The sequence below is a fragment of the Leptinotarsa decemlineata genome, unplaced genomic scaffold (assembly GCF_025532065.1).
Source record: "Leptinotarsa decemlineata unplaced genomic scaffold, Ldec_3_MD MMD2_tig00026282_RagTag_RagTag, whole genome shotgun sequence".
NCBI classification, from domain to species: domain Eukaryota; kingdom Metazoa; phylum Arthropoda; class Insecta; order Coleoptera; family Chrysomelidae; genus Leptinotarsa; species Leptinotarsa decemlineata.
In genome coordinates, this window is record NW_027412668.1 from 12,048,026 (window position 1) to 12,071,326 (window position 23,301).

The 23,301-nt window shown below is 32.9% G+C and overlaps 1 protein-coding gene across 4 annotated transcripts in view; it reads left to right on the top strand.

The window, feature by feature from the left end:
- chb (CLIP-associating protein) overlaps nucleotides 1–23,301 on the top strand; it is a 130,174-nt gene that overhangs the window by 103,112 nt on the left and 3,761 nt on the right. For 2 of the 4 annotated variants that reach the window (XM_074179822.1, XM_074179824.1), the window contains 11 exons: nucleotides 768–893; nucleotides 1,365–1,385; nucleotides 1,512–1,595; nucleotides 2,812–3,095; nucleotides 4,856–4,999; nucleotides 7,128–7,190; nucleotides 11,084–11,927; nucleotides 19,021–19,242; nucleotides 19,298–19,451; nucleotides 19,520–19,697; nucleotides 20,695–20,898. In XM_074179822.1, coding sequence (XP_074035923.1) covers nucleotides 768–893; nucleotides 1,365–1,385; nucleotides 1,512–1,595; nucleotides 2,812–3,095; nucleotides 4,856–4,999; nucleotides 7,128–7,190; nucleotides 11,084–11,927; nucleotides 19,021–19,242; nucleotides 19,298–19,451; nucleotides 19,520–19,697; nucleotides 20,695–20,898 — 2,324 coding nt within the window. The remainder of the gene's footprint in view (nucleotides 1–767; nucleotides 894–1,364; nucleotides 1,386–1,511; nucleotides 1,596–2,811; nucleotides 3,096–4,855; nucleotides 5,000–7,127; nucleotides 7,191–11,083; nucleotides 11,928–19,020; nucleotides 19,243–19,297; nucleotides 19,452–19,519; nucleotides 19,698–20,694; nucleotides 20,899–23,301) is intronic. The other 2 variants (XM_074179825.1, XM_074179823.1) reach the window with 2 other exon arrangements.

Consider the following 23,301-nt stretch of genomic DNA (forward strand, 5'->3'; position numbering starts at 1 on the left):
GAAGGGTCCTACTATACTAATTGGGGATATTGTGACGATTTCTTACAATTATCCATTAAAATTACTAATCAACTCCTTCAGAGGAAGTTTAAAAAAATTATTTCATGTAATTAAATTGAATGTCTGCTTTCAAATTTCTCTCTGTTTTAATAATTATATGAAATATATACAATTATTTCTAGATATATTTAATATGTAGTATCAGTTGAATCTAGAACAAAAATAATCATCTTTTTGAACAATTCCTCACTACAGATGAGCTTCTAATGAAAATGTTACAACTTCTCATCTTTTTTGTAATATTTTGACTATTTTGAAAATCATTAAAATTGTATTTTATGTGTATACTGTATTCCTACTGACAAATTTGATAGAACCTCTTCCATATAAACACCTCTCTATTGGTATGAGAATACTAAGACAATATCTGAAATTGAAATAAATAATTTCAATTCAATCCAAAAATTTGGAGAAAGTAAACCAAAAAAATATCTTCTTCAATCCAGACAGACATATTGACATTTCAGAAAAGCTAACAGTTGGCCAAATTAAACCTGATTTGGCCATGTATTTACATATATTCAATAATTTTATTTAGGTAGGAACTATATGTAAATTTTCATAGGGTTTTGTGTGATTATATAATCACTAGAAATGGAAATATATTTAGACAGTGTTGATATTGAGAACATTTATTGTGGAATTTCAAATCTTGAAGATGATCATTCGAAAATTCGTTCTGTGGTATAACAAGTTATCTCTTTTAGATACTGCACGAAAAGGATTCAGAAGTAATTCGGCCATTGACTTGCAGGCAGCGCAAAGGGCCAAAGCCAGAGCACAGTATTCTGCTTTGGCCAGAACTAAAATACAATCTGGCACTGCTAGTCTCCGTAAGTTTTTTTATGCATCATAATGGCATGGTAGTTAACCGATTGAAATTGATGATATCGTTAATTATAAGTGTGTTTTCCACTAAGAAGTGAATATAATAGATACTTCATTTAGTAATAATTATGCTGTTTGTATGCCTATATATTTGATGGAATTATTTCAATACATTTTATTAGTTGACGATTATAACATATTCAAAAATGGTTTTCACAAACAAAACTTTTACATTTTTGGTGATTATTTGACTTATTTTGTCTTCATAGTCAAGGTATTGAAATAATCTATCGATTTGAAATTAGACTCTGCAAATAAGAATTTGGTTGATATTTCAGTTTACTTAAAGACATGGAAGATCAGTTAAAATTGAAATATTGATCATTATTTTTGTTACAAAGTTTTTATAATGCTTTTAATGGTATTTTTAGTGTATTAACTGCTAATTTGTTGCTTTTTTTCATGTTTGACGTTAGAGGGAGAGGTAGCTCAACAAGGTACTTAACAGTTTTCATATGCATGTCAAAATTTATTTCATTGTTGAACTTTTGAATGCTTTCATTTAATTGCATATCATCTTGTCTAGTGTAGTCGATTCTCAATAGATTATTATATGTATTCAGCTCGTCCCAGAAAATCTCAAGATATAGTGTCACCAACTCCTGAAAGAATTGCAAGAACTCGGAGTCGGAATTCACAGTCACAACGTAAGTATTTGTTAATACAGAGTTAGTCATAAGTAATGAGACAGTCTGGTTTTATAACAGTTGCGGGTTAGTTCTGACTATGACTTGAAATTAATTTCAAATATTCAGGGTGTTTGTGAAATGTTTAGTCTATCAAATATATTTTTTGAATTCAGCATTGATGACACATCAATCAAACAAGTTGAAAAACATAAATGAATGTAGTCGTTACTACTTGGTAGATCATTATAAAAAATGGGAAATAATACTTTCTATGTATTTTACCACTTTTATTTGTTACTGCAGGAGTTTATTGTTTTGGTTGGAAAATGTCCTTATAGGACGAAACTGCAGTAACAAGTAAAAGTAGTAAAAACATAAAAAGTATTGTTTCCCATTTTTCATGAAATTGAAAATCGATAAATTCGGCACTGAAAGCCAGATCTACTTGTTGCTGTGATGCCACTTTCATTACTTTTGTACTAAATCTACTGTTGAATTGAAATCGAATGTTTATCAAATTAGCTTGAAAGAAGGCGAAAAATAGGCATTTTTTACTAATCTGTGATTTTACCATTAAAATGTAAAAAGAGAAACAAGTATTTATTGAATGTACATTAGCATTGATACATTCAGCTCGAAGTCACGTTACAGAAAAAATCTCTCATAATACAAAATTGAATAACTTGTGTTGTATTTTGTTTTCCTTATACTGGATCATAAAAAGATCACATTAAAATTGAATAACACCTTTAAAACCATATGAGAAGCGTAACGGATGTCAAAACAAATATCAACTAAAACAAGCTTACAAGCTTTCTATAAAGAGATAAAATTCTGGAACAATGTTCAATAAAAAAGTTGAAAACTCATTACTGCACAAATGTTAATACAGCCATAAGGAATATTCAGAGAGAGATTAGGAATATTCAGAGAAAGAGAGTATAACTTTTCTGTCAATTTTTTCCGTCTAAATTAAAAAATAATGGGATAAATTATAAATGCTTTTCTTGAAACCTCATTTCTGAATTTCGAATTTGGTCTCACTCAATCCTTTTCTGTTATTTTGTTCAGAAGCCTCAACTTTTACTACTGGACTTTGATTTGCTTGACTTTTAAGGAACACCCTATACGTTTCTAATAATTTCAAATCATAGTCGCGAGTGACACGTAACATACATTTTGCCTAGGCTGCATATTGTGTCGACTTGAAAATTATAACTTTTTGATTTTTTAGCTACGAGTAGATCTGGATCTCCAAGTTCTCGTTTGGCATATATGTACCACAGAGGGGGTGATCATGAATCACCTAGACCAAGACGGTTATCATCCGGTATTCCTAGATCGACGCAAGGCTCCAGAGATACTTCAAGAGAAACTAGTCCTAACAGAGGTGCGAGTTTGAGTAGGTACAGAAGAAGTAATGAGAGACCGCCGATGAGTCCCGCTTCAAGACCTGTTTTGGCGCAGAAGATATTGCAGCAGAGTAGGGAGGCTGAGAATGCCTTGGCTGATGTTTTAGTAAGTTTGATTATCGACATGAAGTATTAAAATGATGAATCTCAACAAAAATTACTGGAAATCGTCGAAGTCAGTTGAGTCTATCGAAAGAGAATCTTGATTAGTGTCAAAATCAAGTAAACTAGTGAAAACAAAAATATGCTACATGGAGTGATAACTAATAAAAATTAAAATCGAGATAGCATATTGATTGTATTAAAAATACTACTGCTTATGGCTTGACGTCTCCATCCAAAGTTATATATTTATATATGAATATTTCTTGTAAATATTTCCTGTATAAATCTTGGGAATAAAAAAATAATAAATCTAACAATATTCCATAACTTCAGTTTCACATTTCTCAAAAACAAAAGATGTATATTTTTCACCAAAGAGCTTGCAAGATATGTAGTGAATTGACTGCTAACATAATGAAAACGTGATGTCATTAAACTTTCATTTCAACTTTCCAAAAAAAATTGGCTGCTCATTATAGAATTCAGACTGAAAATGTGTTCTAAAATATATAAACATGTGCAAAAATGAATTGTCAAATGTGAAAAAAATATTCAACATCTCCCAATTTCCGTTTTTGCTCAATAAAGCTCAATCTTGAAATTGATGACAAATCAAACAAGTTGAAAAACATAAATATTTAGTCTTAATAATTGATAAAGATTTAAATTTTTAAAGTCATATAAGTAAAATTGAAGAATCGATTGTACCATTGGTGGAAGCAATCGGAAGAATACATTTTATAGATACTCACAGACAAATTCTAATTTATAATGCTCATATTCTCTTTCGAATCAGATATCTCATTATCATTTTGTCATCCTGCACTAAAAGGAAAAAAAATATAATTTATCATTTAATGAATAAAGCTATAAAGGTAATATTTAATGATCCATGGGATACTCCATCTTTCAAATTATACAAAATCATTAATAATATGACTTTGAAAAAGCTAAATTCGTATATAAATTATCTAAAAATCTCCTGGAAGCAATATTTGATTATTAAAAAAAATTTAATTGCATGATCATAATACAAAAAGTTCCAATAATTTTCATCTTGATGTAATACATACTACCAAAGAAAAAAATAATCCGATTTCAAATTGTTCAGAAGTTTTGAATAAATTGCCTGAAAAAATAAAATCTGAAACAGTTCATATATTTCTCAAAAACATTAAAGAAAATATATAAGTTCAATGATGGTCATCAAATTAAAATTATTTCAATGTATATATTTTCTTATTATCAAAATTTATTAATTTTTACTTAATTTTTATCAACTTCCTCATACCAGTATAATCCTGTCTTGAATTTTTGTACTGAATAAATAAATGAAAAAAGAAACAATCGAGAATATATAAAAGTATAATAAAATCAAATGTGTGTGATCAATATGTTTTTGCATTCTATAAAGACTACCTATAATTGTTGAAATTTTTTTGTAGTTCTTCAGTATGTTTATTCCAAACGAGATTTTCACCGAAATAGAGTCCTAAAAACTTGTGTGATTTTTGTATATGATCTCATTGGTTTCAAATTGAATTGTAGGATATCAATAACTTTTTTTTCAGTTATAAAATATGTGAGACGATTTGAAAAAAATTAGTATCAATTTATGAACTTGTAAACAGAAAGAAATCATTTTATACTTCACCTTTCATAGAATCAAAGTCCATTAATTTATTGTAATTATGAGGATATATACTATTAACATGGTGAATCGAAGAAATTAACTTTCAATCCAACAAAATCTAATTTCAGAATAGTTCAGCACCTGATCACTTCAGAAGTAGTCCCAGAAGAAACATGCGTTCTATCGACAATCAGTCTGATGAATCGGAGACATCAAGTGTGTGTTCGGAGAGATCTGAGAGATCATTTGATTCCTTCAAGAGGCCCTGTGATGTGAGTACTCTCTCAATACTGATTCTTGCAATTGACGAGCATGGTTTTGGCTTTATCTCTTAGCACGTTTGCCTTCAAAAAATGCTTTTTTGGTATCATAAATCTGTTTGAAGATTAGGCTATAATGATGAAGTACAAAATTAGAAGTTAAATTGAACTTATTGAAAGTGATAATTCATTTGAATTTTTCTTGAAAGATATCTATAGGGTCTTTCATTAAGCGCTTCCTGTCTTTAAATTTGAATAAAACAAAGTGTGTGAGATATCATCGAAATTTTTTATTCGTTTGAAAGATCTATTGATGCCATTATGTATTGAATATAACATCGTCCGATGTCCGCCTCAGCTTCTCTAGGTGGAGCACATCTGAAAATTCAAATTTTTCATTACTCTGGCGTATAAATCAGGCTGAATTTGACCGATGGCATGGGTTATGTTGTCTTAGAGGAAAGCTGTGGTTTGTGGCTTATTCACACACACCTGTGACTTGAGAAAACTCCACAAGAAAAGGTATAATGAGGTCAAATCGCACGATCCCTGTGGCCAGTTCACATCACCTCCACGTTAGATGACCATGCCCTCAAATCGTTCGAGTTTCTAATGTGGCATGAGCTGTATGGCACATAGCGCCATCCTGTTGAAACGACATGTCGTTGGTGTCCAGAACATCCAATTCAGAACATAAGAAGTTGGTAATCATAGATCTATAGTGCTCGCCGTTAACAGTGATGGCCTGGCCAACGTCGTTCTCAAAGAAATATGGATTTTTCGATGAAGATTTGGGACAGTTTTCAACTCCAGAGCCCATTCAGTGAACACACTTCGTTGCCTATGGTCGTTCACCTTCAGTTCCTGGGTCAGTTGAATTTTGTAGTTCCTATGAGCGACGCGAAATCGACTGCCTCGAATTCTGCTGCACACTCTCACAGACAGCGGCGATGTGTTCGGCAGATCTTGCGCTTCGTCAACGTACTAATGTCAGTCGATCACTTACTGAACCAGTTGACTCAAATTTATCCAACCACATTGGCCGCAGTGGTAGTGCGCCCGACTCACGATGGGAAGACCGTGGGTTCGATTCCGGCCTCGACAAGATATTTTTCTTGAGAGAATTCATCTGGTTGAAGTTGGAATGACTCGGCAACTGTTTTAGGAATCACACGTTAAAAGGTAAGACCTAGTTAGTCCTTAGCTCGCACAAGTTTCTCAACTTCTGAGAGTTGTCGTTCATATAGGAGCGACCGCTGATTAACGGAAAAGCAGATTTTTTTAAACATTGCGAATAGTCCTCTCGGCAGGACAATTATGGTGAACGTAAAATGAGCGAAGTGCGCGGTACGTTGTCATACAGAACACCCATTTGCATGTGTTGTTGAATGCTATATCCGTCCATAATGATTTGGTAAACCAAACTGAATAAATGCCAACTAATTTAACAGATATAGCTTCAACAAGATGGCCGTTATCAATTGTTAAAGTTAGGAAGCCCCTGATGGAAGACCCTATATGTCTCTTGATCGTGATTCTTTATTTTCGGTTACTATTCTCTTTGACAATTAGTTGTATGACAGAAACATACTTCCAAAGTCTGATTTTTCAGTAGCTCTTGAATTAATTGATTTCATTTTAAAATGGTAGTCGTTAATCAATTTTTGATTTGTTTATTGCTTTAAAATAATTTCAAATATTGAATTGCATTATCACTATTTATTGTAAAACGTTTTGAAATATAATAGTTATAATAATAATATTTATTTCGTACTGGTATATTAGTGAAACTACTGAAATTCGATAGTGATAAATATTCATACTGATAAAAACAGAAAAAGACATAGGACTACATTTGTTTAAAGGATTATTTTCTGAAGCTGTACTTCATACTTTGGGCATTTCAAATCACAGTATCTTATGAGGAGTTTGAAATGTACATTCACAAGTAACACAAAAATATTCGAAAAACATGGAATTTTTCCAATGGTCTTTCTGAAAATAACTGTATTTTGTCTCAAATATTACCCTATTCTATATTTCCATGTCTAATCCGAATGCATCACCTCAATGTCACGAATCTTATAATCAATCCATTTCATATAGTGTGTGCTTATATTGGTATCATTTTATGTGTCAGTCATACTCATGGAGTGGCTCGCAGCAGAGATTATCGAGCAGGGACGTTTGGGAGCCATCCCGTGTAAGTAAACATGATATCAAGTCGCTTTTGGCTCTCATTCTGCTTGTGCACTTTTCCGTCATTTCCTTTTTGGAACTCATTTGCTGTTTTCTGGGAGTTTAATGTATGTGGCTTGCACTAACAAAAAGGGTTCATTTTTTTATTGCCTTGCATACGGGTATTCTACCAAAAAAGTTAGCTAAAACTATTTAATAAGCTTATGTGTTCATGGTATATGTACGAAAATATTCACAATTGTTAAGAAATTGAAATAAATGAAAAGCAAATTTTTAAATACTTGAATCACTTGAAATTATTACTGCAGTAATCCAAAAAAATATGAGTGAATTAGTCTTGTGAAACGCTAAATACGCTATTGAAATGGAAAATTGATTTTTTTCAAATAGTTTCCATTAATTGAAATTATGGAGAAAGAAAGGTTTTGGCTTTTTACTTCTCCATCTTTATACACAAAAATATGAGAATCTTCCAAAGATACGAAGAAAGCAAATAATTCCAAAATAAACAGATTAGAAAGATGTGTAGACCATACAAAGAAGTTACTTTCAGACACAAACTGAAAAAAAAGTCTCCTCGAAACAACTACTTTCATATAAATAGCGAATTACACGAAAGAAAAAATACTTTCAAAACAACTACTTTTATATGAACATTGAAATTATAAAAAAACACTTTTTCCTATTCAATTCAATATGGAATTGAATCGGATATCATTCACTGGATTACTACACAATTTAGTATATGACATAGGTGAAATTTCACTTATACAGAACTCTGTCATCCTTAACGGCTGACATCGAATTCTTGGAATACGACACTTATTACCTCTTCAGCATCGATCTGGAAAACATTAAATGATAAAGCACTTAACTTGTTCATAAAATCACGACCTTATGTCACAAATGAGTCACTTATGTCACTCGTGTCATCGGTGACCATAAGTAATGGCATTCATTCGCTTATTTGATTTAATCCCAGTCATGAAAATCTGGTTCAAATTGAAAGGGATATATTTTAGGAGAGATAAATTTTTCCAAAAAAAATTGATCACTGAATGTATCTTCCAAATTACTAAGTGCAGTGATGCCTTCATCATCATCTCCAAAATATTCAACTTTTCACTATTCAATGCACTTCAATGCACTATTCAAGTATTTCGCTATACAATAACTTCCTCTAACAGCTCTAGCGGGACTGATAAATTACTCCTAAATTATAATCATTTTTCAATCTAATAACATCAGGTTGTAGTGTATAACCTACATCACAGAATACAATACTGTACAAGCACTTTGTCAGTTAGAAAGGTGAAATCACGCCTTTTTGGCTCGGAAACTTGAATGGCTAATGCACGAGATAACAGGTGAGATTAGGTCTGCGAGACAAAATACGTCTCATTTCCAATGTGGATGGCTAGCAAGTCTTTCACATCTGGCGCGGGTTGAATAACCGCTGAACTATGAGGTGCTCATCACACTTCGCGTCAGAGAGTATTGGTTACCACCAAACAGCATTGTTTCCATTAGATACGATTGCAAGTGGCTGCTAAAAAGTCACTAGTAAGGTGAGTGAGAAGTGCCGCGAAAAATACCCAAATTCAGACGGTATCCCCGCTCATTTTAAGCTCTAGCGCAGTTCGAAACATTCTGTAGAGACCTTCTACAGCCTGAACTGTGCAAACTGAATTCAAAGAAACCTTTTGGATTCTGAGAACTTCGCTGCTCCGGACCCGAATTGGATAAACACTTATTTGTGGTCATCCGACCAGAATTTTCTATTCTTGGCTGGATGCAGAGCAGCAGATTCTGGTGTGGTTTCTCGCGTGGCAGACATTCATTACCCCCTAATCCAATACGGAAATAACAACTGAACATGTTTAAACAGCCTGATCTAGTTGACGAAAAATTATCCTAATACCTAATGAATGTATTAACGACATGAGTATATAAATTAATCAGTATACTTTCTGATATGGTTTGTTCATTCAGTCAGCTTTTTCGTGTTTTTTGCTGTCTAGCAGTTGAAGAGCCAGGTTCTTACAGCTCTAGTAGGAATGTTTGTATTAATGGCTGGGTTCACAAAACTCTTTGAAACAACATAAAAAAAGGTTGCTTGTTGAGTAGATGAAAAAAGCTAATATAAAAAAGGTTGCTTGTTGAGTAGATGAAAAAAGCGAATGAATAGTTTCTTGATTTAACAGTACTACTTCCAGAATGTGGTATTACCCGAGTTGAATAAATAATAACAGTATTTGACTAGAGATTTTTCTTACACTTGAAGTAATAACACTGAAAGTCTCACATTCTAAAACAAGCTCAGAGTAGGCAAATGATAACGTTTATGGGAAGCAGTACAACTCATTTTCAAAAAGATTGATGAAAAAAGGTTAAGTCATGATTTAGAATTGGAAAATGAGATTCAATATTAAAAGAAAATTTTGTTTTTGATTAGGTTTTTGAATCATGATTTGAATCTGCTCTAACGCAGTTTACTACTTTTTGTAAAAATTATGAAACTAATCTTTCAGTTGATAATTATATTTTATTATACATCATTACATGATGTATTTTGTTAATTTGATAATTTTTTGCTTACTTCGAACTTAAAAAAAATTTATTTGATATTGTTTGTCTTTCAAGTGGTTATGAATATATTAAAAAGTGATTGGTATATCGCAAATGAAACAAAGATCTTTCATAAAAATAAAGGAAGAAGAGAAGATTTTTGGAAAAAGTTTTTTGGCTTTCTACTCCTCCATCATAATCAAAGAATGTGTGAAACTTTTGAAGAAAGGAAGGAAGCAATCAACCACATTCAAATCTCTTTATGAAGATATGCGGGTTTTATACAAGTTTCTTTCAGATACAAAGTGAAAGAAAAAATCCTTTCAAAATAACTGCTTTCATTTGAACATTGAAATATAAAAAAGGCAAAGTAATTTCGAAAAAACTCATTTCATATGAACATTTAATTACCATTATCACTTTTTTCATTTAGTTTGTACAACAAACATCCGTTATAGGATTGAAACAGATATCATTCATAGGAAGCTGCACAATCTGATATAGAAAAGAGTATTGATTCGTTTTTTGGGAGAGAAGCTTTTTGACATTCTACTTCTCAATCATTAAACTGTGGAAAAGTGGAAACTTCCAAAGAAAGGGAGGAAAAAAATAACAACTATAAAAACTCCTTTCGTGTAATTCAATGTTCATGTGAAAGTAGTTGTTTCAAAAGGGTCTTTTCTTCCACTTTGTAAGTGAAACCTCTGTGTATGCTCTACATATCTTTATAAAGAGTTGTTATTGTAGTTATTTTCTTTCTTTCGTTGGAAAAATATCACGTTTTCTGTGCAAGGATGGAGAAGTAGTAGTAAGCTAAAAAGCATTTTACTCACAAAGAATAATATAGTAAAAAAAATATATTTGAGGTTTTGTAATAGTTTTTTTAAACTTTTGGCTAGTAGTTGTGAATAATTTATTGAATATGAAGTTTGTGTAGAAATTATGGACTGCCACACCTGCCTTTTAATGAATAACAAAAGTTGATTTCATTCATGTTATTATTTGTGAAAAAGCCCATTACTATATTTGAAAATTCAACTCATCATCAAATGTCCATAAGGAGTGACTGTATGATGTTTAGGAATACTTCTCCACTTTTCTCAATATTTTTAGTAGAAAGAAATTGAATTCTTCCTGGAATAATCGAAACTGATTCATTTCTTACCCGATTTGACCTTTGTAGTGTACAATCCGTAGGTGTTGGTATTCCAGGGTTTTTATCGTTTTCATTTCTAAAACAGTTAGAATCTTCTAATAGTAATGCATTCACTAGTGGTATGCTGAGTGCATTGGTTATGAAATAATTACATATTTTTTTCATTTCCATAGGATATCAACCAAATCATAGCTATGTGTGCTAGCACCAACTGGCAAGAAAGAAAAGACGGTCTACTCTCCTTGCAGTACTATCTCGCCAACGAAATATCTTTAACGGAGGGAGAGCTGAAACACCTCACAGAAATATTCACCCGTATGTTCATGGATTCTCACACCAAAGGTTTGAGCGTATTCCTAGACACTTTACACGAAGTGATAAAATTATATAAAACCGGATTAGACTATTGGTTGTACGTATTACTGCAGAGGGTATTTCTGAAAATCGGCACGGAAACGCTCAGTTCCATCCTGAGTAAGCTGATGGCCACCTTGGAACTCATAAGGGTTAGTTTTCCCATCAAACCCCTCATAGCGAACGTTTATAGATTTTTGATAGATGCCACTCAAACCCCGAACACAAGAGTGAAGACTGTCGTTATGAATTTTTTAACGTCACTATGTAATAACCCCGATGCGGCGCAACACATTTCCCAGACACCCGCTCCTCAGGCGCTAAGGAAGATCATCACTTATGCTCAAGACACCAAATCGAGCGAGACGAGACACGCCGCCAAAACGTGCGTCGTGGCCCTGTGGAATTGCAACACACCGCAGGTCACTATGATGCTGGCCGAGATGCCCAAAGACATGCAGGATCTGGCATCCAACGCCGTTCAGAATCACATGAGGAAGAGTTCTAGTAACAGCGAACCAGGGAGTCCCGTCGTGTTGGGCAGTCCGAAGCTGTACTCGCCTGTCGTTTCGCCGCTTCGGGATGGAATCGATCAAGAGGAGATTTACAGAAGTTTGAGGAAAACTACGGCTGAGATTCAGAATTATAGTTTCGAAACTTTAGGTTAGTATAGGTTTGAATAGAAATTTATTCCACACTGGACATTTTTTACAAAAATTACAATTTTGCTCAACTGGCTATCGACCGAAGTACTTCCGACCGCGTAACAAAATTGCTTTAAAATAATATAATGATAATTATATGGATATAAAAATGGACAAAAAAACGATTTCATTGATGAAGTTATGTTAATTTTTCTAACACTGTTTCTGTTGGGTGTCGATGTCATACTTTTGCATAGGGGTTTCTTGTCACAGTATACTTCCTAATGATTTCTACATTGTCGTCTTTTCTAGCAAAATTCTGAGTAAGTGACAGTAGTCTTTCCTCGATAGGGATAATACCAGTGAGTTGGTACAGCAGAGAGTTTGGAGGGTTGTGTTTGGGGTTATTGGGATGCCTTAATGTTGTTATTTTCTATATAACCGTTGTTACAGATACTTTAATTGTTTTCAAGATCCTTTGTTTGATATTGAGAAACAGTGGGTGCAAGTATTCAATAAGTGGACGACAGATTAGTTTATATATTCGGCTTGCTGTTGATATGTTTGCACCTGCTCCCGGGTTTGTCAAACTTGTGAAATGTGCGGCTCTTGCAATCGCTTTCTTTTTATTATTTTGACGTGGCTGTTGAAATTTAGTCTGGAATCAAGCGTAACACCTAGGTAATTAACTGTCAATTTTGCATGTAAGATATGTTGGAAAACGTTGATTGTTGGAGAAGTTGCGGAATTCTGATGATTAAATATAATGAACTGAGACTTAGATGGGTTTGGCTGGAGCCTCCATTTATTGAACCAGTTATTTGTAATTGTTGTAAGATGTTCCAAATTGTTAATAGCTTTGTCTAGCGTTTGATCGTGCATAATTAGGGCAGTATCATCTGCATACTGGAGAATATATGCTTCATGCCTGAAGTGGTTGATATTATCTTGTTGGTGATGATACATATCAGAGCTGTATACGTTATATAACAATGGTGAGAGCAGTGAACCCTGTGGAACCCCTTGTTCTGGGCTAAATTCGATTGAAAACCTACTCAGTATTTTAACTCTCAGTTTCCTGTCAATTAGCAGATTCTTAATAGAATATACTAGATAGTCAGGACAACCCAGTTGATGCAGTTTGACTAAAAGACCCTTGTGCCAGATACTATTGAATGCTTTGTTCATATCCAGAAAGATCGCTGCCGTTTTGTTGTTGTTCAGCTTGGTTGTTTCAATGTTGTTCGTGAGAATCGTGAGAGGATGTATAGTAGATCTTCCTTGTCTAAATCAAAACTGGTAGCTTGGAATTTTATCATTAAACAGTTAGAGTAAACGGTTTCGTAAAAGTTTTTCAAAATTTTTACCAATTACAGCCAGGAGAGTAATCAGACATTTTTTACAAATTTACATATACTTTTCAAAGCATACAAATTAGGTATTGTTTCCGAATATAGAATGTTTATATAACACAACATACAGAGTTTATGTACAAACATATCGCACCCTTAGAATGAAAGTGACTGAATTCAAAAAATGCAGTTTGTGGTAAATGAGCAAGAAAGTTTTCAAAAAAGTATAGTATTGAATACATCTCAATATAACTCTTTTGTGTTCCGACGCATTAGATCGATTTTTTGCAGATTTATGGATTAGCCTTTTGAGTACACCGTGGCCAAGTAATTTTGTATTTATAATATTTTTAATATATATTTTGACATTAAATATAAAGTAGTTACAAATTGAGTCACTATTGCAAAATTATTTTTGAACTTTTTGTGATTTTTTATGAGTTAGGTCTGTTTATGACGCATATTGGAGAGCGTTCTGTTGACATAATAAATAATAAGTCATTGTTGTACTGAAAGTTCTGTGAATACAACGTAGTAAATTGAAATGCAAATTTTTTAAAATCAAATGTATCTATTTATTTCAAGTCTTTACAACAGTCTTAATAACTTTTCATTTAAGTCTTATCATTAATGAGGTTGTAGTAATTAATTGCCACTTTTGACTAGCAAATAACACATTATTTCAGAAACATAGTCTTAGATTACCCGTAATTTACATTACGCTTATAAACTAAAAAATCTTATGTTTAATCAGTTTAGCAAACAGTACCTAACTGAAAATCCCATAAAAGAGTTACTTTTGCAAATTATAAATTAAAATTCACATACTTTGATAACAAAACAAAATATATCTTTAAACTTATTAATGAAAAATAACATTCAAAGTCAAAACTCTTAATAACTGAGAATCACATGAAAGAGTTACTATTTCAAACAGAAAATAAAAATCACATCCTTATATAGCAGAATAAAAAATATCTTTTCAATTAGTCATTAATAACGACGAGTAAGATTTGTAGTGAAAACTTTGTTTTAATAGGGTTTTTTTACTCATTGTTAAATAAAGATTGATAAAAAGCAGCGTAAACATTTGGTATCAAGTTTTTTTTAAGTAACTCACGGAGATCCTTTTTTTGTTAGTACTTAGCTCAATCCTTTCCGAATACAGTTTTCTAAGTTCCAATTGTTCTAGTGTCGTTAAGTATTTTAAAATCATCTTTGTAAGAAGTCTTGTAATAGATCAGAAATGGATCTTCTTTCGTAAACTTCAGCAATTTAATATTATTCCAGTTACACGTTTCTCTTTCTTCATTTTCTGAGAAGTTGTAGCCCCATTGAACTTGTAGATCTTTTAAATCAAAAAAATAATGAAAATCAAGTTCGTGAACAAGAATTGGGGATCCATTCTTCTTAGCACTTCTCATCAAGGTGACGTATTGTTGAGGAATGTATATGGGACCAGACTTAAGGCTCTTTTTCACTTCTTTCTCTATTAAGATATGCACGCTGTCCCCTTCATTTTCTGCATGGCCTTGTATCAAAAATTTATGAATTATGGAATGAATGTTTTCAAAATACACAACCGCAAATGAAAAGAAACTCGCTATAAATTTATTTTTATTCTGGCCACCACAGTTGTCAGAATATAAAATGACATCTACTTTTTTTCCTCCGGATCGTGCATCAATGGATTGAAGGTAGTTGAATAAGCAAGATCCTAATTCGTTTGAGCCTCTCTTACTTTGAGTTTCGTTCCAAAAATAGCAATTTACGCTTTTATAACAGCAATACTTAGAATCAGATTTTACTTCCTTCGGTTTATCCAACTCTAGTATGGTAAAATTGAAACTGTTGAGCCTCGATTTATAGTAAAAGGCAGAAATATCGCCCGTTGGACATTGCATCACAGCCTGAAGATCAAAAATTGCGCAAACAGTCGTATCACTGACGTTTTCGCGATCTGTTCGCTTTTCCTCTCGGGATAAAATTTTCTCTTTCAAATGGGTGTCATATTTTCCTTGAATATTTAGTCTGTTAGCTTCTGGACATAGTAAGTATTGATTACATAAGTCGCATTGATCTTTTTTTGGCTTGAAAAAGCCAATATTGAACTCAGTAGTAAATATCTCGTAGAACTTGTTGAACTTTCCGTAGGTCTTATCATTTTGCTTTTGATTATCAACATAATCTCTGTATATTTCTGTGATCGTTCTTGAACCATCGATGTACTTTCGTGTTGTCTGTGCTCTTAAATAATGAGACTCTATCCGGGGAATAGAATTAATGTGGTCTCTCATATCTTGAATATTTGCGTCAACTTTAATATGTCTGTAATGCTTACCTCTCAAGTCTTTCTGCACGAAACCTTCAGTGTCTCTCTTGCTTTTAACGGTGCGAATCATGCGATCAGAAATGTCTAAAGTTTTCAAAAAAAATGTTTTGCACACTCGCCGTTTCTCATTATTTAGAGTGAAATAGAATGCGTGGTTAAATTTTCTTGGATTTTCAGCATTAGAGTAACGATATTTTGGAGATATTTCGGCCATACTTGAATTGATAAAGGAGCGCTGTAGATCAATTTCATTCAAATCCTAGAATTTTTTGAAAAGACTTGTTCTCTGCTCTTCGCTGATATTGTCTCGACATTTCAACCTACACCCTTGAGAACACGGTGGTTTTACGGAGCGTGCTTTGATTTGACGTTTTGATTTAGAGATAAAAGTGTATGCTTGCCCACTATTCCTTGCAATTTTAGCAGACGTCTGTTTCCATTTCGTGGTATCCCGTCTCCTTTTTCTGCTGTTGGAAAAATAATTGTTATCTTGATTGGTGTTTTTGTCGCATTGTGCACTACTGCTACTTGATGACGAACTGCTGCTAGATGAAGAACTGCTGCTAGATGAAAAACTACTACTGGATGAACTTATAGAAGATGAACTACGACGGGAGGATTTTTTCTTTGACAACAAACTACGGGCAGGTGAATTGTTAGAAGGAGACGTCTGACTGTGAGATGAGCGGGAGTCAAAATTAGTTAAACTCTCACGACTCTTGGGACCCTTCTTCTCTGGCACAATTAATGTCGGATCGCTATCGCTTAGGTCCACATCGCTTTCGCCGGCGTGTAATGGTGACATCTTGTATGTATCAATTGGAGTCGATTTTCTTCTGAGGCGAGATCCAGATGAAATCTTCGATGATGACGATGACATGTTATTTATTTTAGGATCGATAATGGCTTTCTGTGACAGAGTTTTTTCCACGTTACCCTCGTAGCTGTCATTAATTACTTCACCTACATCACGATCTAGGTGGACGTGTGTTTGTAAGTCCTCAATTTGAGACGGAAGTGTTGTATGTAGTAATGAGCATTCATTATGATATACAGCATCAGAATTAGGTTGGTTTTCTTTATCGCAACTCCAGTCATTCGGAATAGGTGGATTGGTGATTGTTACACGATACTGATTTTCTACCCATTGAGCAACATCGCTATTGAGACACTCAACCAAAGGCTCCCTGTCTTGTTTTTCTTTTTTATCAGTCTGCAATTTTGGAGGTGTTAGTCCCATCAAACTAAACATCTCTTGAACTCGTCTTGATGTTATCATTTCAACTAGTAAACTTGTGAAGTAAAGTCTGAAACAAAACAAATTTATTAAACTGTAATTCATCGTTTGGATTTAAACTCTCTCTCTATTATAGTCGATCCTTCATTACTAAAGATCGTGATCATCATTCTTATGCCCACCCAATCGGTTTGTTAAAATACTCAATACTTAAATCGGTATATAACGTACAAAACTTTTATATTAAGGTGACGTATTCCAAAAAATAGCCAACTAATCCTTCTTATTTTTACTACTAAACAGGCTCAATATTCAGAATAACAAAAATAATAAGTATGATTTTAGTCAAAAATAGACCTATTCGTATAAGAGCCGTTTGTCTTTAATTATTATTTTTTACTAAATAGACCTAATCTGTTAATGGTCACTGAACACTATTATATATTTTGTTCTATACAGACCTATTTCATAAATGGTCACTTTATTACAAAAAAATTGTTGTTACCTACCTTCACAGTATTTGCAATAAACAGACACAATTCGAGATCCGCCGATGTTTTACACGTCCACTAGAAAACACTTCTGACTTAATACTAGTTCTGCCTCTTTCACACAACATACATAAATGAATAGCGGGAACAGTAAAAGAGACCGAAACATGCGTTGTCCCTGTTATACTTAGAGATAGGTGACTTTTTCTTTACAGGGTTATAGAGTTTGCTTTATAAGGTCAGTTTATGGTAAAATCGAGTATTACAGGAATTTTGAGTTAAGTCACTTTCATTCTAAGGGTGCGATATGATGTACTTGTATAACTCTATACTAGGTCTGTTAGAAAAATAAGGTGAATTTTCGTTTTTCTTAAAAAAAAAAATATTTATTCATCAATTTCTGTACACTTATACCAGCATTTTTCCCAATTTTTTGGTATGTCCTTGAGCTCTCTCGGCCATTCGGTTCTCTTTAATCTTGGGAACAGGAAAAAATCGAAGGCGGACAAATCTGGTGAATACTGTGGCTGCGGAATGATTACGATGTTGTTTGTTTAAAAAAAAAAATGTTTTTCTGTTAATCAGCTGTCGCCCCCATATGAATGACAACTCTCAGAAGTTGAGAAACTTGTGCGAGCTAAGGACTAACGAGGTCTTACCATTTAACGTGTGATTCCTAACACGGATTGCTAATCGCTAATCAAAAGTACGTAGCCCGCGAAATTTGAACATTCACCCTATTTTTTAACAGATCTCTATATCTAGTTACACTCTGAAATGCCTATATTAGCTTAGTTGAGTGTTGGTGAGAACATATAGAATGATGCCTCAAATATTTTTTATGACAACAGTCAACAGCAGCATGTATGATCTGTTAGCCTTCTCAAGATGCATTCGACTTGACCCCCTATCAAGCAAGTAGGGTATTTAAAGCATTTGCCGGGCTATTATTGCTTTTGAGATCATTGCAACAGATCTTGCTTCTAATAGAAAAAAAGCCTTAGGATGTTCTAGCTTTTGATGAACATCATAATGTTAAGAATGTACTGACTACATATTTATTTATTTATTCATTTTACACCTCAGTTTTATGTAAACGAATTCTTAATAGCTTGCGATATCAGATGTATCGACCATGAATATTTGAATTTATGATCATTTGTTCATATTTTTATGGGCAAAAATGACACATTTCAAGGTAGATCAAGATGGAGCAGTCAAGAGGCCCTCTCTTAGGAAAATTGGTCTAAAACTGTCCTGAAATCCTGAATTGAATATCAATCTTATTAGATATTAACAATTCAAATTCATCTAGAGAGTTTCTCAATTGTTTGAATAATAGGCTGAACTGGGTTTGTTGAAGACTTTGTTGAAGTGTCTCCTAATGAATGATTTCATTGACATAGATTTCAATTCATTCAGAATTAGTTTGTTGCCTCGACACCAAGCATTGAAATGGTGTCAATTCGGCATTTATTGAAATTGTAAAACACAACCAACCAAACTCTTTATCTTTCACACTTACTGGCTTTTTTCAAACACTATCTGTTAGCTATACGGACAATTTTGCAGCTGTCACTGAATCTAGAGTATAATGGTGGCAGATGCACAATATGTTCAAAGAAAAATTCAATATATGAAATGTATACACACCTTGACTCTAATTCTGGATCTATTATAATTCTCAAAAAAAATTTCAGGTTCTAAATTAGATAGGGATAGAGATACAACCTCGCAAGATTCCGGTATATCCCAGATGTCATTGGGTAATGACGTGGGAAAAGATATCAATTTAATTGAAGAAAGATTAGATGATCTTCACCTTAGGTCAAATTTCAATATTAGATCAGGGCCTAGATCGTTACCGTTCCCATCGGTAAATGGTATTACTGAGACTGATTCTAATGGATTTAGAAGTTTAGGTAAGTCATATAGATTAACTGATGATTTATAATAAAATATGACTACCATTTTTAGGAGAAATAAAAGACTCTGAACATGTCATAATGAACATTATAGAGACCTGTTTGATCGACGTTCCTACTCCCAAAGAGGATAAAAGGAAATTACTTATCCAATTACATGAAATGATCAAATCCGGTCAGACAGAGCATGTCAAGAAAAATTTCAAGTATGTTCAAGAATAGACACTCAAGAAATTACTGATAGCTATATATATATATATATTTTTTTTTGTAGGAAAGTTCTACGTTTATTGATCGACAACCTGAACGAAAAAGATTCTGTGATACAAGTGACAGTCCTTCAGATCCTTAGGGCAATTTTCCAAGCCCCTGATATGGAAGTGTGTTGGAGTAATTTTGTGGAACTGCTGACTATGCGGGTATTGGAAGCTCATACAGATGAGAAAAAGGAGGTAAGTTTATGAAAAAAATAAGGTTAATGTTCAAATTTCACTGGCTACGTACATTCGATTAGCGATTTTTAATTTTTTTCATGTTGTTACACTCGTCTCAAACATATGTTTATAGTTTCAGCATAATAAAAATCAGCCAGTAAGTCCACTCCCACTACTTTCATTCATAAATTCACAAAGTTCTTGGTGACCTCGAAATGAAGTGAGGAGCCAATTTTGTGCGCTCATATAAAAACAAAATTTAAGGTTATTATAGAATATTTTGTAATAAATTACTTATAACCAACTACAAAAACTAAAAACAATAATAAGAACAGTGAATAAACTAAACACAATATCAATTTCCCATCGTTTATTATAACTAATCCGTTGTTTGTTGTTGATGAGAGGCATAAAAGGTAAAATAAATGAATATAGAATGAATGAAAATGTTGAATAAAAAAATCGTGTCAGTTTGTTTTGGTATCAAAACAGTTGTAAATAAACCAGCAAAAAATCTATGTTATGCACATTTGAACTTAGACTTGTCCTCATATGTATTAATTATACTACACACAAATTTTTGTTATATTTTTAATTTATCTCCTTCAAGTGTACATATAAACTTTATCCGAATTCCTTATTTGTATATTATGAAACAATGGCTCTCGTAATATTTTGAGGTTCTTGCTCAAAAAAATTACATTCTGCTTCCTTGATTATTTTCTTTTTTGTAATCGAAAGATGATGACATTTGTCATTGTTTCATAATCAAATTTGTTGTGTACATGTGAACTTTTCTCCAAACTATTTGAATCGGACCTTTCATCAGAAGTAATGATGGAAATAAAAAGTGCTGGACTTGAAGTTTCGTTACAACTCTAAATTGCACCCGTGTGAAGCCGAGATAGGACAGTAGTTATTCATATTCAGCTTTTCAATTTTTCTCTTTGTGTGAAATAATAATTATTCTCTATTTCCGATAGAATTTTCTTCTTTATATTTTTTAATTATTTAGGTTATGAAAGAAGCGGAAGCAACAGCTGCAGCAATGATTGTGTGTCCTTTTGAAACTGTGGTGTCCACATTAGCACCTTTAATTCGGACTAGCCCATATCCAGGCTTATTAGGAGCAATAAAAATGTTAACAAAATTGATAGAGGCTAATCCAGCAGAAGTTACTGATGATCACTTGGGAAAAATAATGCCAGGACTTATCAAGGTGAGATTTAATTATTTATTAATCAAACCATTATTTGTTAATGTGTTTAAATAAGATAAAGATATCAATCTGTAAATTTTTCACGATGTTCATTTATCAAAAAGTTTTATTTTTTTGCTAAAATAAAAATCATGCTTCCGGTATCAAATTGGCAAAATGAACCAATTAGAGTTTTTTTTTTCTCAGAGTAGTAAGTTCTTCATATTTATATTTTTACAAGATATGTAATATTATTCTTGAGGAAGGTATGAAATATACCGAAATTTTGCCACATAATAAAGATATAAAATTGAACCGATTTATAGTAAATTCTTCGGATTGTAAGTCAGAAAAAGAGGAGTTATTTTCTTTTTTATTGTTTATTTCGTGATAGTTTCTCATCAATATATGAGCTTAAAAATGTTTTTGTTTCTGTATATTTGTTGGAATTGTTATAAAATATTATCGAATTAGTTGAAGTATTAAATAGTTTCATAGAAATATTGAGCCTTGATTTCTGTTCAATTGACTCCCATATAAGAGAATTATTTTTTCAATTGGGAATCAAACCATAATAAGTTAGTGAGGTGAGCTTAATATAGGTAGGGATTGTGTTTTTACAAATAGATTTCAATACCTAATAGAACGAGATGAAAAAGGAGAACAAATTAAATCTGAAAAGGAAAAATCAAAGCGGGGGTTCCACAAGGCTCCATACTTGGCCAACTAACGTTATTTTATTTATCGATAACTTGCCTTATAGAGTTGGTCAAAAAATTACCTAATTCGTGGATGACACTTTTTAATATTTAACGACATAACTAGAAATAACATAAATTCTTTGAACATACTAGAAATTGGTTTGAAATGAATAATATGCAAATGAATATCAATAAAAGTCAACTCAAGAAGTTTTCTAATACGCATCAGAATTAAACTTTTTCACTACTCTATGATGGAGATGAAATTACAGCTGCTCCATATTTAAAATTATTAGGAATCACAATAGGTCCTGGACTGGATAGGAAAAAACACATTGACCATCTAGCACAAATTATGCCAATCTTTTGCTATACACTTAAGGTATTGGCTCAGTCAGTAAACATAGAGGCTGCATTAACTGCATACGTCCAATCTCGTGTTAGATATTGAATTATATTTTGGGCTATTTCTACTGATGTCCACAGAATTTTGGTAATCCCAAAAAGATGTTTGAGGAGCATACTTAGTATGAAACAATCTGGTAGTTGCAAAAATATATTTCCAAGAGTGAATATACTCACCTTGTTGTGACTTTATATATGAAGCAGTAATATTGGAAATGTGGACGTTTCAGTTATAAAAATTTTCAATCATTTGTCCTATAACACAACACAACAAAGTTTTTGTTTCGGGGTTGAAATTAGATGATTTTAATGTATTTCCACGTGTCAAAACCGAAAGTGACCATAAAAATTATATATTAGCTCTTGTTTTCAAGATATAGTATCATTATATATATATATATATATATATATATATATATATATATATATATATATATATATATGTATATTGAGTTTTCAACAAATGAAATATTTCATCACCAACAGTTGGTACACATGTTTGTTTACATAACACCCCTCTCATCAGCTGTTCTTAAGTAGTAAACATAACCTATGTGAGTTTGTCAATTGTACGCACGTGGTTGCTATTGAAATTATCGTGTGAAGTTGATTTTTAAATTAATTTAAGTGCTGATCTGAAATGCCTCGAAAGTGTGTGAATTCTGTCGATAGCTTTTGCTATATATGTGGTGAAATAACATTTAAGGCTCAGAAACGTAAAATGACACCTATCGTTAAGACAGCCTATGAACATTATTTTGGTGTGAAAGTTGGGGACCAAGATAAATCATGGGCTCCTCATATATGTTGTAATTCTTGTTCCGTCATATTGCGAGACTGGCTGAAAAATAAAAACCGGGCAATGGCTTTTGCAGTACCTATGGTTTGGCGTGAGCCTACCAATCATACAGACGACTGTTATTTCTGCTTAACTCCTCCCATTAAGCAAGGTTTATCTATGAAGAAAAGAGGAACGGTTAAATACCCTAATCTCCCATCTGCTCTTCGGCCTGTACCACACTCAGACAATTTGCCAGTCCCTTCTCCACCCCAAAACTATAAAATTTTAGAGGAAGGTGATGAAGACTGTTTAGAAGGAGCAACCCATCCTTCTACATCCTATGACCCTGATTTTGAGGTTAGCGATAGGTCTAGTGATCCGCACAGAATTAGTCAAGCAGAGTTGAGTGACCTTATAAGAGATCTTCGCTTGTCTAAGGAAAAGGCTGAGCTGTTAGGGTCAAGACTACAACAGTGGAATCTTCTAAAACATGATGTGAAAATATCTCAGTACAGACAGCGTCAAAAAGATTTGTTT